The sequence below is a fragment of the Andrena cerasifolii genome, chromosome 4, assembly GCF_050908995.1.
Source record: "Andrena cerasifolii isolate SP2316 chromosome 4, iyAndCera1_principal, whole genome shotgun sequence".
Taxonomy (NCBI): Eukaryota; Metazoa; Arthropoda; class Insecta; order Hymenoptera; family Andrenidae; genus Andrena; species Andrena cerasifolii.
The window spans coordinates 13782174-13796618 of record NC_135121.1 but is presented as its reverse complement, the minus strand read 5'-3'; the positions used below and the strand labels follow the sequence as shown (position 1 = coordinate 13796618).

Genomic DNA, 14445 nt, shown 5'->3' with positions numbered 1-14445 from the left:
ACGAAAATGTACAGTTGCGCGCTGCGTTTGACCGAATGCACCCATCGAAGTACGATTACAGAATAGTCTTTACTGAGCAACTATGTATATTGCACCTGCATCTGTCACGTTGCTTCGTCTTCACCGAGAAGAGAGCTGTAGCTTAGTGGATGCAGCGTCTAGAGCCACTCCGCATAGTCCGAAAATCTGCAAGCTCAGTCACCGAGACAATGCCGAAAAAGAGGTACTTAATAAGTCCCACAGCTAACCGAGACTTATCTTTTGAAATTCTGCAGGGTTCACTCTATTCTCTCAGTCTTTACTTATCTCCTAAGAATCAGTCGGAAGGCAGATTGTCCGGCCCCATTGTCACCCTCTTTCAATTACAGTATCATTCATCTCGACGAATAAACTAGGTACGTACACATACCTGCCGTTTCTACTTCGCACGAACGTCCACGAAGAAATATGGCATTTCAGAACAAAGACGTTCTCTTAGAATACTCATCTGGCCGCCATTTTGGAGACACCTACTCGACGCCTTAAGCCGGGGCAAGTTCGTGAGCTGGACAGTTGGCCTAATCGACGGATTGGTACTTAGGCAAATTTAATTTGTACGGAGAACGGCGAATCGTGGCTGGACAAGTGTGTCAAGGTTGCCTGGCCGGTTTTCCAGGATCGTTTCAAGTTCGCACCTCTCCCCGGTTCGCGGTGACAGTGACAAGGCGGTGTCCCTTGACTCAGGGCTCTCTTTGACGTCGTTCGATTATCGACCCAGTTAATACCTCGCCACCCCTTTCGCCGTATCGCTACGCAACTCTCTCCCTTGCCGGTCGCGTGCCCGGCCTTCCAGCTTTCCTCAGGAACCTTCCCCTCGGCTGCGTAAAATGTCCCCTCGCCGTTTCACTTCTCCCGCCGTTTACGGGCTGTCTATGCCTCCAGCGAACGGCCATCGAGATTTCTCCTCGTTCCAGGGAGAAGCAGGTGCCCCGTACATAGCTACGTTCCTATAAAGTCCCTTAAGTGGTCGTCTTCGGAGCTCGAGGAACAGTCGAGGTCGTACGACAACAATCTAGTTACTTCAGAGCTCTGGAGATCCAAGAATTATAGTTTCGATAGAAGCTAAATATTCCCTCCAGTTTCTCCCAGTCTTTTCCCAAGAGCCTCTCTGGATTCGTCGAAATTGCCTATGTGACAAAGTAGGACGGTAAGGATCTGCCAACAAACCAGCGTGCGGGGGCGGGGGTGAGTTAGAAGGGTCCTCGGATCCTGGACGAGGCTTACGCGGGCTCCCTGGATTTTCCACGGAGTTACGTAACAAGTTCCATCCTCGGGATATATACTCGACTTTCGCCCAGTTTTCGAAAGAACCGCTCGTGGCCAGGCGTCTTCCACCCCCAGCCCCCGCGTAACGATGTCGTCGCTGGCGCTCCACTTCGTTTTATCTTCCACCCCCCCCCCCACGCTCCTTTACCCTCGATGACATTTGTCAAGCGTTATCGGTTCCCATGAACGACGATGTCTGGCCCATCTCCCTCTTTCTCTCTCTCTCTCCCTGGTCTTTCTGTTGGCAAAGTGGCTGGTGCCACGACAATGGACAGCCAGAGGGCCGAGGGACGGACGGGGGTTGCTTTTTAACAGGCCTCCGACTTGAGAATAATCCCTGGCCCGCAATAAGGAACCGCATTGTCGAGCGGCACGCCGCCGGAAGTTACGTAACGAGTTGTTTCAGGGACTTTAGCCTAGCCCAGTTCCGCGGAAGTGTTCCCAGCCGCTCCACCCCTCCCCGAAGGGAGGATCGATCTGGCTGACGCTTTGATGATTGCGTCGCGCGCTCACCCGCTCCCTCTGGTCTTTGACATTTTGTATTATTTATCGGCGGCCAGTATTTTCGGCGAATCACTTTATTGGATACGGTCGGGGCATTTTGGGGATTGATTGAGCAGAGATTGAACCGAGGCTGGTTCATGGGGGTGTGAAGGATGTGAGTTAAAATTAGGGGGGTTGATTTTGGTTGGCTGTGCATTAGAGAAGTGGTCATTTAGTGCTCGAGCTCCTATGAGCTGACTTAGGTGAAACTGTAGGAGACTTATAGGAAATGGGAAGAAGTGTGTAGCCAGTGTTGCCAACACAGATTTTTAAAAATCCGTAGAGAAAAGTTCAACATTCCGTGGAATTTTCTTCAGAAGTGTTAATTATTACATGTACGAAAGAAGCTAATTCCCTTGCTCGCGGAAACCGTCATTACCCAAATCCTTTCTAGGAATCTTATATTTCGACCCTCACCTAACATCCTCAAAAAAAATTATTGTCACAACGAAAATTCACAAATTACGAAAAAAGTTCACGTGCTAAAGTTGTGAAATCGACTTTTACTAATTCCACCTCGGTACAAGAGCTTCTCCCCAAAAATAATGTTTCCCCGAAAGTCGTTTTCGCCAAAGCCTTTCGTCCCGACGTAAATTCAGGAAAAGGAATTAAAAAAGTTCACATGCAAAGATCCTGAAATCAACTTTGCTAATTCCTATTGTACTCTTTCAAAATGTAGGGTAGTAGAACTAGAAAGTAATAGTTTGAATTGCAGCGATTAAGTGCGATGAAAAGCTCTTGTAGTGAAGTGGAATTTAGCTACCCGCAGTAAATCGGCAATTTGGATCGTAAAATCAATGGGTCAAATTAAACAGTAAATGATTTCTTTAATCAGAATCAGAATCTCTTGTTTTATCAATTTCGAATTACCTTAGTTTTAAAATTATACATATCAATAGTATTAAATAATTTAAGGTGAAAAATCCGTAGATTTCAGTTTACAATCCGTAGATCCGTAGATAAAATAAAAAATTCGTAGATCTACGGAAAAATCCGTAGGGTTGGTAACGCTGTGTGTAGCTCTAAGAATACAGTTGCAAAGATAATTGCGCTACGCGTAAATAAAGAATTACGACTTATGAAGCGACTATCGTGCAGGTGGATCGTTATCAGCGGCAGAAGTAATTACCAAGAAATTTCGAGAACGACCAGCCTCCTCTCACTCGGGAATGGCTGGAGGTCTGGGGGCGACTGGACTCCAGACACGTCGCTTAACGAACCGTTAATGAAAAGTGCGGAAGGGACGGTCGGCTGGCGTTGATGGCCGCCCAATGATTAAATCGCTGACAACGGGAAACGCCGTGATAGCGATTGAATTTCCTCCGCCGACGAAACTGCACGCGCCTGTCGGCTGACAGGTTTTCCAACGCCCCGAGCAACGGGAGGGCGGGGTGCAGTGCCGCGGGGTGGAATCGCTGGATTTTATTTCCAGTCGTCTTGGTTGCGTTTAGAAAGGACGATCGATGTTCCAGGGTATTATCTCGATGGGGTCTCGAAGAGGTAGCGGTTTCTTCATCAAACTCTGCAACTTAGGGCTGGGAAGCTTATTCCTGTTTCGCACGGCGATCCATTATAGACGCGTGAGGCGCTGAAGGCTAAGGGACGTATCTAATTCCCTCCTTAAGCCGGGATCTCCTACCTGCGACTGGTCGCAGCGATTTGGCCCAGCGACTGGCCCTAGGCTGAATATCCCTGCCTGCGACCAAGTCCATTGCCACAGTTGGATAGAATCCCAAGAAACAAGGAAACGAGTCAGAATTCAAAAATTGTGGGAGGATTATATATTTTTATGTGATACCTGTAGACTACTAATATGAACACCTACAAAAGGTAAAAATATCATGACGCATACTTCTGATCTGTGTAAACACACGTGTCTATGTTTGTATGTATTTTTCGTGTAGAATTTTAAATCGAGTCTTTTAATTTTTGGTGAATTTGATAAATAAACCGTGGGAAGTGCAGGAATATTTGTAAACCTGTATCCATGTTATCCTATATACCAAATACTGTTCACAAAGCGTTAATACATGCCTGCGAATGTATAAAATATTTTGGCCACCTTCCACTCGGCCAATTGGGTGAAGAGACCCAAGAAGAAGCCAGAAATAAAGATTTGAAAAATTATAAAAAAAATTGTAGCTCAAAATACTCTATCCTCCCAATGGCCCACCTTCTCTCACATCTGAATACGTCAGCGCGTGCTTTTGTTTTAATATTCCAACGCGTGTTTATATTCAAGAGATAAGGGATCGGTCTCGAATTTGTCGGGAGAACCGGGCTGGCGGCATCACGCGCAGTCAGCGGACCACCCCCTTTCTTCCTGTAGCTCTCCGCGAGGCGCACTGGTCTTTCTGCAGAATAATTTCGTTTCCTACCCCATTGCCAGGGAAACATTCTTCGATCTAACATAAGAACATCTTCTTCTGTTGGTAATTGTGCGGACCATAAAATTAATTATCGTCACGGTCAACGTCCCGACCATACTTATTATTCCTTTACTCTGAAGCGAAACACGGTTTATTGCCTGCCGAACGTAGAGGAACTAGCTTGTAGCAATTGGGGATTAAGCCTAAAAATTGTTCCGCTGTTTTGCAAGTTACTCGGCATATGTTTCTTAATTACTCTATATCGCGCAAATTGTTTTAGTTTTTTTTTTTGAATCATTGACGTTAATTCATGACGAATTATCGTTATTTTCTGAAATATCGTCAGACTAGTATATTAACACTTTTTGTATCAATTTCCTTAATAATATTCGGCATTTTTAAAAGCGAAATACAGGATGTTGCATTTTCCCCCTATTTCTTCGGATTCACCCCCACTGCGCGACATAGAATACACGTATTTAATCCATTACTGCCAAATATTCGCAAATGCTTTCTCCGCAGTAGCAAGGACAAGATTATGTTGATTACTTGTAACACAAACAAAAAATTCGATCGGAAGTTCCTGGAAGGCAACTGAAAAGTCGATGATTGCTGACAATTTGCAATTGGTTTCTTATGGAAAAAAACTGTATGTAACTAATTAGGTATTTGCTGTTGCTTAGCAGAATCGATACCACTCATTTGGGATCTCAAAATTTGTTTTCTTTTATATCACCAAAAATTAAAACACACGATTTAAAATTCTACATGAAAAATACATGCAAACATAGACACGCGTTTACACACAGATCAGAAGGTAGGCGTCATGATATTTTTACCTTTTTTAGGTGCTCATATTAGTAGTCTACAGGTATCATATACAAATTCATACTCCCATATCTTTTGAATTCTGACTTTTCCCCTTATTTCTTGGGATTCTGTCCCACTGTGGCAATGGGTTGCAGTGCGACCGGTCGCTAGACTCCCTTCGGGAGCAGTCTAGCGACCGGTGGTCGCAGTGCCCAGCCTGCGACTAGGTATAATGGGAAACAGACCCTATCGCATTGCGTTGCGTCTCGAGTAGCCTAGGCTGGTACTCAAACAGACTCGCGTCAGGCTCCTTCGTCTGGCGCATACCCGACGATCGCAGACGCTTGCAGGAGAACAGATGCATGCTTCCCCATTGCACCAGTGTTCTGCGACCGGTCGCAGGTAGGAGATCCCGCCTTTAGAGGTCTACTTTTCTCAGAAAAAAGAAACAAAGAGTGCGCGAAGCTGAGGGAGGGATATTTTAAGGGGCAAGAATTTGTCACGCAGAGGATTCTTCGACGAATAGCAATTAAGAACAGCGAAGCTAAAAACATCCCTCCGCAGTCCGTCACGTGGAGCATCCCCATATTCGAGGTGGAATCCATAACTGCAATACAGGGGCTCCCATCCTCGGGTTACGAAATATGCAATGAGAGACGGCGGAGGGGGATAATACGGGGATTCAATGATCCCCGAGGATCCTCGGGACACAGGATCCCAGGGTAGAGCGCGCACAGCGTCCTGGCAGGGACTCTGGAAGGGAAGGGACCCCGTAACCTGCAGGGCGGGTGGCTCGCCATGGTGGAGCAAGGGAAAGAGCTCCGGAGTGTGTAAGGTCCGATCGAAGGAGGGAAAGAGAGAGAGGTGGAGGAGAGAGAATAGCGCGAGTAGAGTCGGTCGGTCGGCCGAAGCGCCGCGCGGCGCGTAGCCCAGTAGCACAGATGTTTCTCGGCACAGTGTTTCTCATCCGTGCGCAACCCCCCGTCCCTCCAACCCCGGCGTCGTTTCCTCGCATCGCCGATGAAATTTTCAGAGGCGCTCTTTCCGTGACGTCTGTGCCTCGACGACTGAAGCCCCTTTAACGAACACGGATCTCCCTCAACAAGTTTCTTCACCCTGCTGGTCTTGTCGTCCCCGTTTCGATCGACGCAGTCACATGCACCCCTCGCCCCAAGGAGTCGCGTTCCTCCGCGGGAAGAGAGCCTCCGGTCGTCCCAGTTCTCGAAAACTCTCACACCCCCTCTTCCCGGCGACGTGACCCGTCCAAAAATCACCCGGAACCGTCACATCCCCATAGCACCGTGTCCCCGTTACCTCCGACCCTCCGCCGACAGCCACCCCCCCTCGAAGGCGTACGATCGACCCAGCGTGCTCAGCCACCAGCCGTATTTCTTGCCCCTTCAATTAACCCTCCGTCATGGCACACTTCTCGCCCGAAAAATTTCCCCAGGGAGAGCCACGGTGAGACAGACGGGGTGTGTGTATCCGGTATCGGCTTCCGGTGTACGCCAGGGGGGGTGAGAACCACTGGCGGAACGTCGGAGCGTGCGCTATCGCGTTCGGGGGCGCGGACTGGGTAGGAAACTGGCTTTTCTCTAGGCTGGGGATTCGAACGGTGCCACGGGGAGGGTGGGTCGTTGGAGGTTGGCGAGGGCGCGGGGGTTGTAGGTAGCGATGGGCATTCGATCCTACGGCTTGCAGGTTTCCGAGCAACTCGGTCTGGGGCCTGGCTACTGGGGGTTCCAGGAATTGTTTTCGATCAGCGGTGAGACGATATATATATATATAAGATGGGTGATTTTTCTGAGAATCATTGCACTGAGGGGTTCAGCTGATGACGAGAGGCGGATAGGAAACTTTTTCGACCTACGGTCTTTATCAGACTTCACAATGCGTACTCGCTTCCGAGACTGTGAATCATGATTCACAGTCTCGGAAGCGAGTCTTTGTCAAACCGTCCCTGGTTGTCTCTTCAACGGTCGGCATCTGACAATCTCAATTTGTAGCCCCATACAACTATACGCTCGGCGTAAGTAGTGTTCTTTCTCGAGAAAGAATTCTCGAGAATTTCTCGAGAAATTTTATAAATGCTTATTTCTTATTTCTCAAGAAATATTATTTTTCTCGAGAAACTTGAGTCTACGAAAATTATTATAAATCTCATTTATTTTCAGAATTGAATTTTTAGTTAGTTCAAATTGTATATTACTAGTTAATTGCAAACGTATAGACACATCTATAATATATAATAAATCTTATTAGTAGCATTAGAACCTATATGAATTACAATAGAAAATCTGAGTAGAGAAGATTCAACATTATTGACTGGTGAAGGTGCTCTTAAATTCTTATTTAACAATTTAGAAAAATGGTACACCTACTGAATTAAGTAATGAGTTTCTTGTGGCTATTAAAGAAGAAATATCGAAAAGAAGAGACGAAATTATTGTATCCCTTATAAAATTGTTGCATAGGTAATGGAGAATCTCTCCAAAAAGATTCAAAAGACGTGTTTGTCACTTAATATCCACGACAGATATGTATATAACGCCAGAACAATTTTTAAGTAGCTAGACTTTTCGGAAAATATAACAGTAACCATGATTCTCCTGAAAATACTGGAAAATTTACGGGTCCTTAAAATGAAGAATTACCATTAAGAAAACAAATAGAGATAGCAAACGCAGAGAGCCTCCAAGAAATTAGTATGAAGAAACCGATAAATTGCGGACTTTAACAAAGGAATTTCATATTTTTGAGTCCACTGTGCAAATTAGACAGGAATGAACAATTAGTTAAAGGTTTCCTGTGCTTTTGATAAATATTATCAACATTATTCCAAAAATATAAATTTTGTAATATTTCTTTCAATTTCTCGAGAATTCTCGAGAAGTATGATTTGATTATTTCTGATTTCTCGAGAAACAAAAAATATCGAGAAATCAGGAACACTAGTCGTAATTCTATTAAAATAACCTTACAATAGTTATGTTATTTCTATTACTCTACTCGAGTAGTTGCTGCAAAGACCTCCTTAAAGATTCCCAAAATTCTCAGCTCCCTCGACACCCTCAAGTACCACCGCAGTCTCCCTGCGGATCACCTAAGATCCCCAAAGGGAGTCCAGTTCCGAGTAACCAGCCATTCTAGGCACCCCGTTGCACGTATCGAGCAACTCGAAAGCCTTCGTACCCATCGCTACTGGCTCTAGGCTTCCTCGAGTCATATTGGTCCGGTGGTGGCGCTCGAGGTACGCTGGCGAGGAGTGGGGCGACGGATCGAGAGCGTGGACGCAGTGGGGGTAGCTGCCGTGGCTGTACACGTAGCGGGTTGGTCGGGCAAGGGAGGGAGTAACGCTGGTGGGGGTTGGATTTGCTGCGGTGGGAGGTGGACGGGTCGATGATGCCGGTGGTCCTCGACGACTCGAAACGCCAGTCAGTCTCTGGTCCTCCCGAAGCCGCGCTGTTAACCTTCTATCTCATCGAACACCGCTCGCCGCAGCCATGGGTGACAAGGTTTGTGATCGCTTAGACAGCCAATCTCCCGTTCTCAGAGCCCGAGTCTTCGCTTTAGGCACGCCGTCACAGCTTTTCCCTTGCTTTGCTCGGCTGAGAGATAGAGCGTGTGCGTGTCTGCTGTGTGTATGTGTGTGTGTGTGTGTGTGTGTGTGCTAGGTGCGTGTGAGTCTGTGCGCGAGCGTTAGAAGAAAAAGAGGACGCGCAAGAGCGAGGGAAAAACGAGTCGGAAAACACGAGTGACAAGCGTGAATCGGTTAGAGATCGCAGCAACGTTCGTATAACAGAGTTTTGTGACAGACGGTGCTTAGGGGGCCTGATCTTATCTCTTTTCATTCCCATTTCGTCCGTCTACTTTGGAACGGGCCGTGGTCAGTCATAAAACGCACGCTTCGGAAAGTCTGACTGTTGGACGGGGCCAGGAAACGAAGAGAGCGCGAGAGAGAGAGAGAGAGAGAGAGCGCGCGAGAGAGAGGCTAGTTTGTGGTGTAACCACTGCTAAAGAGGAGCTTCGATCGAGAGAAGAAGGGGGAGGTTGGGAGAGAGCAGGAGAGAGAGAGAGAGAGAGAAGGCGTGGAGAGACAAGGAAGGGGTCGTGCCTCGGAAAGCTCCCCTCGCTCTCTCTCGCACTCTCTCCCTCTCTATCCTTCGGTCTCTCCTGTCTCCACCTTTCACTCTGCCTCTCTTTCTCTCTCGGTCTCTCTCCCTTGTCTCTCCTCGTCGAACTCTCGCGGAATCGGCGCGAAACAGTTCTTCCCAGTGATCCGTTCTGTCAGTGTCGTTCCCAAGGAACCGAGGAACTTCCTCGACACGGAAAAAGGCTGCCCTCCCTCCGACCTTCTCTTTCTCCCCGTCTTCGTTGCTTCTTACTCTTCTTCTCGGACCACGTACAACGCGGAGGAGTATGGTAAAGTGTGATTTTCTAAGAGCATAGATTAGACAGACCCACCCCCCCTTCGCACACGTACATACATCCCACCGAAGACGACGTACACATTCGTCACAGAAACCTCGTTTCTTTTGCCGTCCCCGTTTTCTTTTCTAGATACTACCGCCCGCAAACGTGTATCGACGTTTCCCCGGCTCGATGGGGTTCCGTTCGCCCGAAGGAAAGATATAAGGGGGGGCAACAGCCACAATGAAGCTCCCCTCGCAGGGTGGTTCGATCGCGGATCACGCGTGGTTCCTTGACCTAATTGTGCCGAGCTAGCTTTTTAGGCGTCGTCCAGAGTGCGGGGCAACCGGGCAAGACATCTAGAAGGGTCGTTCGTGCCCGTTTCGTGGGTGGATGTAGCCCTAGAGGGGTGTTGGTGTTGCAGCGCGGCGCGCACGCGCGACCGACCAGCTGCGGACTTTCCGAAGGGACGTCACGATCTCTCGCGTAAACCTTCAATGGGAGCTTTCGCGGATCTATAAAAGTCCGATCCTTCCCCAAGATTTCGTCTCCGTAGAATCGATTCCTCCGACGGTCACGTCGTTTCCGACCGAACCTCTAGAAGTTCTAATAGTTTTAGCAGTTCCTCGAGTCGGTACGTCCACGCTGCTTCAAGTAGAATAGATTAGCCCCGTACCTGATCCATACGGGACACATAGGATCGTCCAGGGGAAAAAAACATTCCCAACATCCTAGCCCCGGTGATAGGCTAGCCACTAGACCCTAGCGACCTCCTAATAGCGCGCTTCTGCGCAGGCTGACCGCGAACCTCGCGATCTCTTTCCCAGAAAACCTCCACCGTGCACCGTCGTCTCGATCTCCTCGGCTTTCCTCGCTGGAAGCCACCCTTAATTCGATCGATCGCCCCACGTCCCGGCAGAAAATAACGGCCGCACGGAGACTGGTATTTTTAGCGAGCTATTAAAGTTCACCTTTTCGCTGGGTCGCCAGCGCGCAAGCTCCCCGGAGGCAAGGATAAATCGTAGGACCTCGATAACGATGAATCCAAAGCCCCTCCCCTCTGCAACGATCTCCTTAATCACCTTTCAAGCTTCATTAGCAACGTCGTCAGGGGATGCTCGTCGAAATGACGGAACAAGCACCGCGATACCTGACCTGGACGTGGTATAGACGTTCCGTGACACGCCCTCGATTGCAACCGCTCCCCTTCCTTTTCTTCCCCGCGGGCCTCCCTCCTCGGTCGTTCGATCCTCTCGCGATCGGGGAATTCCACGTTCGATTACCGCGCTAGAATCTGTTAGATAGATAGAATCGGGAAGCAGCGGATTCTGATCGCTGAGCACGCGGAGTTCCCGTTCGCCTCTCGGGGGCTGGTGGCCCAAGGACGGCGCCGTCAATTGAAAAGGTCGATCCTTTTAAGTGGCCCTTGCCGGCGTTTTTCGTTCATTGAAATTTCTTCGAGCGACTTCCGGCTGTCGATTACCGCGGTGAGCGCGCGCGGGCGCGCGCGCGCGCCCCGCTCGCGTGACGCGCTGTTCCGTCCGAACCTGTGCGCCCGCCTTTCTGGAAATTTAGGTCGCTGCAGACGTTTCGTCGATCCGTCCTCGGCTCGGCCCCCTTCGTTTTCCTAGCAGCCTCACCGTTCTCCCTTTTCGGGGGTGTCCTCCACCCTTGGGGCCGTTAAGTGTCGTGCCTAGTAACTGGTAGGATGGTCAGGATGCTCGTTCTGTTTTTTTTTTGTCGCGCGGCGGAGTTGTGGTTTATATTATCGTGCCGCTTCGTTGCTGGATGTTCAGATGGAAGCAATTCCCGGGAATAATGCGGCACGACCTTCGTACCGTGGAAAGGACTTGCGCCCTTCGTGGACCGTTCCACTCAGTTGCATAACGCGGTGACGTCCGTGTTCATTCAACACTACGCCGTGCCCGGCTATCGGCGGATCGATTACGCGATACAATATAAACGGAAAGAATGAAATCGTTCCATGACGGCGAGCGTCATGGCCGACCTTTGCTGGCCTTTGCCGCAGCGGGACCGCCGATCGTCCGAGATCTGCCGGCCGAGGCTCCCTCTTTCAATCGATCTTCCTCGATCGTAGCTACGCACAGGAGCTTTGGGACCAGATCCTTAGACAGTCTCTTTTCCTCTTCGAAATCTGAATCGAGGACTATCCTCCTTCCAACCCCCGCACCTCCAGATTTCTCATTCTTCGCTTATCATTCTCCTTACTGCCAAATCGAGCTCCGTAACGGTTCGCAGTGTGTCGATCATTATCCAGACGAAAATCGTGAAACGTCTCCTGGAACGATCCATCCGCATTTGCCGTGGTCCAACGCGCCCATCAGCCTAACGACCATTCTCGTGGAAATTGCCAGCCACCAAGACGCGTACGCTGGGAATTTCAGCTGAAAAACCGTCCGGCAGCATCGCACGGCACTTAACCGTTCCTCGTTCGGCCCGCTTCGAGCCACAAAACGGTCATTTCCGTCAGAAGTGTTCCTAACGAGCTGACGTGAGACCGGGACACGAGGCTGAACAGGTTCTCGAGGCGGTTCGCGGCTAGGAGCCCACGAAACGGGAGCAACGGGGACGCGAGAATCGAGGGATGGTCCAGTCTTTCCTCCCTTCCCACCGGAATTGTCGCGTTTCCGCGCGTACGTGCCGAGAGGGCGGCGAGCGTGGAGGATTCTCGGGGCGTTTTCTCTGTTTCTAGAACACGAACGCCTCTCGCTGGGATAGCTGACACGTGGATCGATGTAATTAGAGGTCGGGGCTCCTGGACCATCCTCGAAGAACGAAACGAGTGCTCGAGGGTGTAGGGAATATAGGCCCTTTTATCGTAGAATTTTCTGGAGCAGATCGGTGCCCGATCGTCTCGAGTACGCTGGTTAAAGAAGCTGATAGAAATGCTAGAGATACTAGGGCAGTGTTTGTGAAAAAGGCTTCAGACTCGGAACATCATTTGAATTCTAGAGCTGTCGCGGAAGGTGATGATTGTGATTTCTTGTAATTTAAAGATTGCGGTGAAGTCAAGGTAGTAGAAGGATTCTATCGGTTCAAAGACTGTTTAAAAATAGTATTCTATGGAAAAGGGTTCTGTCCAAGGTGTGTTTTCCACAAGTTTCGTCTTCTTCGGTTCAAAATCCTTCTCAGTCTCTAAGAAGTCTCTCAAGCTGTTGAAAGTCGACGAGCTAACCACCAAGCATGCTCCAGCAATGTTAAACGATCTCTCAGCACCAGTGGAATCGAGCAGGATTTCTCTGAATCGTTGAAAAACTCGCCGGGGAAGCATCGAACGTCCATTTAACAGGGACTGGCGAAGACAGACGGAGGGGTGGTTGTAGGTGGAAGGGCCGCAGACTAGATGGCGCCCAGGCTTGCCTTCTGGGGGTTGCCTATCGATCCTAACCTATTTATAATTCCTCTGACATTTCGATTCGTATGATAACGTCGGCCAATTCTACCCTAACGTATACCACCTTCCTCTATTCTTTATCGACCACGATAGATCCCTTTTTCGCCTCTTCCCTTCTACTTCTACGTAGCAAACCGAGGAGCAACCCCATTCCTGGGGATCCACTGCTATCTAGCACCGCGATTTGCAAATATTCCGCACGCATCCTCAGCTTCTTACACACCGAACCCTCCTCCTTCTAAGATAGAGTAATTTAAGATTGGTCTATCTACGTATCAACTAGTGTTATCTAATCTATAAATAAGGAAAGCCAATTTTCACATTAGGTATCTAAGGTACCTGCTTTAGCTACGAGCAAGTTTAATTCTAACTTCGCACCGTAGAATTCCCTTCTCGGATCCTCTTGCCCCCCAAGTACCCAGCGTTTCCAAATAGAAGGTGGCGCGAGGTGCGTTTATAGACACTGGTGGAAGACTCTCTATCTGTGCCGAGGAAATCGTGAGATCCTCGAAGGCTTGTTCAGATGTGTTCTCCGCGCAATCACCCCGCGCTACGCTGCCAGCGGTGTATTTAAAGGACCTTATCCCCGACACGACTTCCCTCTTTCAAAGAGCACTCTTGCCTGGATGGAAACGGGGCACCTCTAACGGGTTCGCCTCTTTGTGGTTACCATCGCGAAAGGGTTCATCCTCCGCCTTCCATCGAGCATTCTTCGGCTCTCGCGTGTCTTTTCCAGCCAGATGGAAATACTCGGTTCATCATCGATCGCTGGTGTCATTCACGTGCAGCTGCAGCTTTGCCGCAGTTTCCCTCGCAGCTGCTTCTCGCGGTAGAACCGTTCGAAAGGCAGAATTGACGCACAGTGACGGACAATAGGAACTCGACAATTCGTGTACCTGTACACGAGATATAGATAACCCTTCTTACATTGTAATACTTCTTTGTTATCCACGTTTCGAACTTTCCTTTCACCGTCACTGTGCATTTGCTTGCGTTTCCAGACAGCTTAGACAACGATGATTTCCAACTGCTTCGTGTATTAGAATTAAGGGTAGTTGAGTAGAGAGACCTGATTCGTTTTATGAAAAAGAAGGTTCTTTTAATAATAATAATTATTATTATTATTATATTTAACGGGAAATCCCTTAATATACAAGATATATAAATAAAACAGAGCCTATACCGTCTAGAACATAAGTAAATATTAATTAATGATATCATTAGAGCAAATTCAAGACCCGTGGATTTACTTTGCCTCAAACGACGCTACTTTGCCACCCCCTTTAATTATTATTTTATATATATATATTTTATAACTTTCTCTTATTTTTTATCTTTCTATGTAATAATGATAATATTTTTGTATCTCTGTACACTAAAGGGTTTTCCGTTAATAATAATAATAATAATAATTAAACGAAAGTAGGAATTCTCCAGAGTTTGCTGTGTCTAAACGTCCCTGTTTCACCGAAAGAAGTCTGCAAAGTTTTCCCGAGACCTATCTCTCCCTTCGAGATGGTAGCTCCGCTTCTTCCTAAGATTTCCTCCTCGAAACTTGAATGGCGCCTCGAAAAGAGGGGACCGAAGGTGTGA

At 48.4% G+C, this 14445-nt stretch overlaps 1 protein-coding gene across 9 annotated transcripts in view; it reads left to right on the top strand.

Annotated features, from left to right (window-relative positions):
• Positions 1 to 14445, top strand: part of Atpalpha (sodium/potassium-transporting ATPase subunit alpha) — a 111374-nt gene that overhangs the window by 54533 nt on the left and 42396 nt on the right. The window contains exon 1 of one of the 9 annotated variants that reach the window (XM_076810797.1): positions 8402 to 8542. The exons of 5 other annotated variants lie outside the window; for them this stretch is intronic. In XM_076810797.1, coding sequence (XP_076666912.1) covers positions 8531 to 8542 — 12 coding nt within the window. In that variant the 5' untranslated portion in view covers positions 8402 to 8530. Of the gene's footprint in view, positions 1 to 8401; positions 8543 to 9428; positions 9450 to 14445 lie in introns of those variants that run through there. 3 more of the 9 variants (XM_076810794.1, XM_076810798.1, XM_076810795.1) reach the window with 3 other exon arrangements.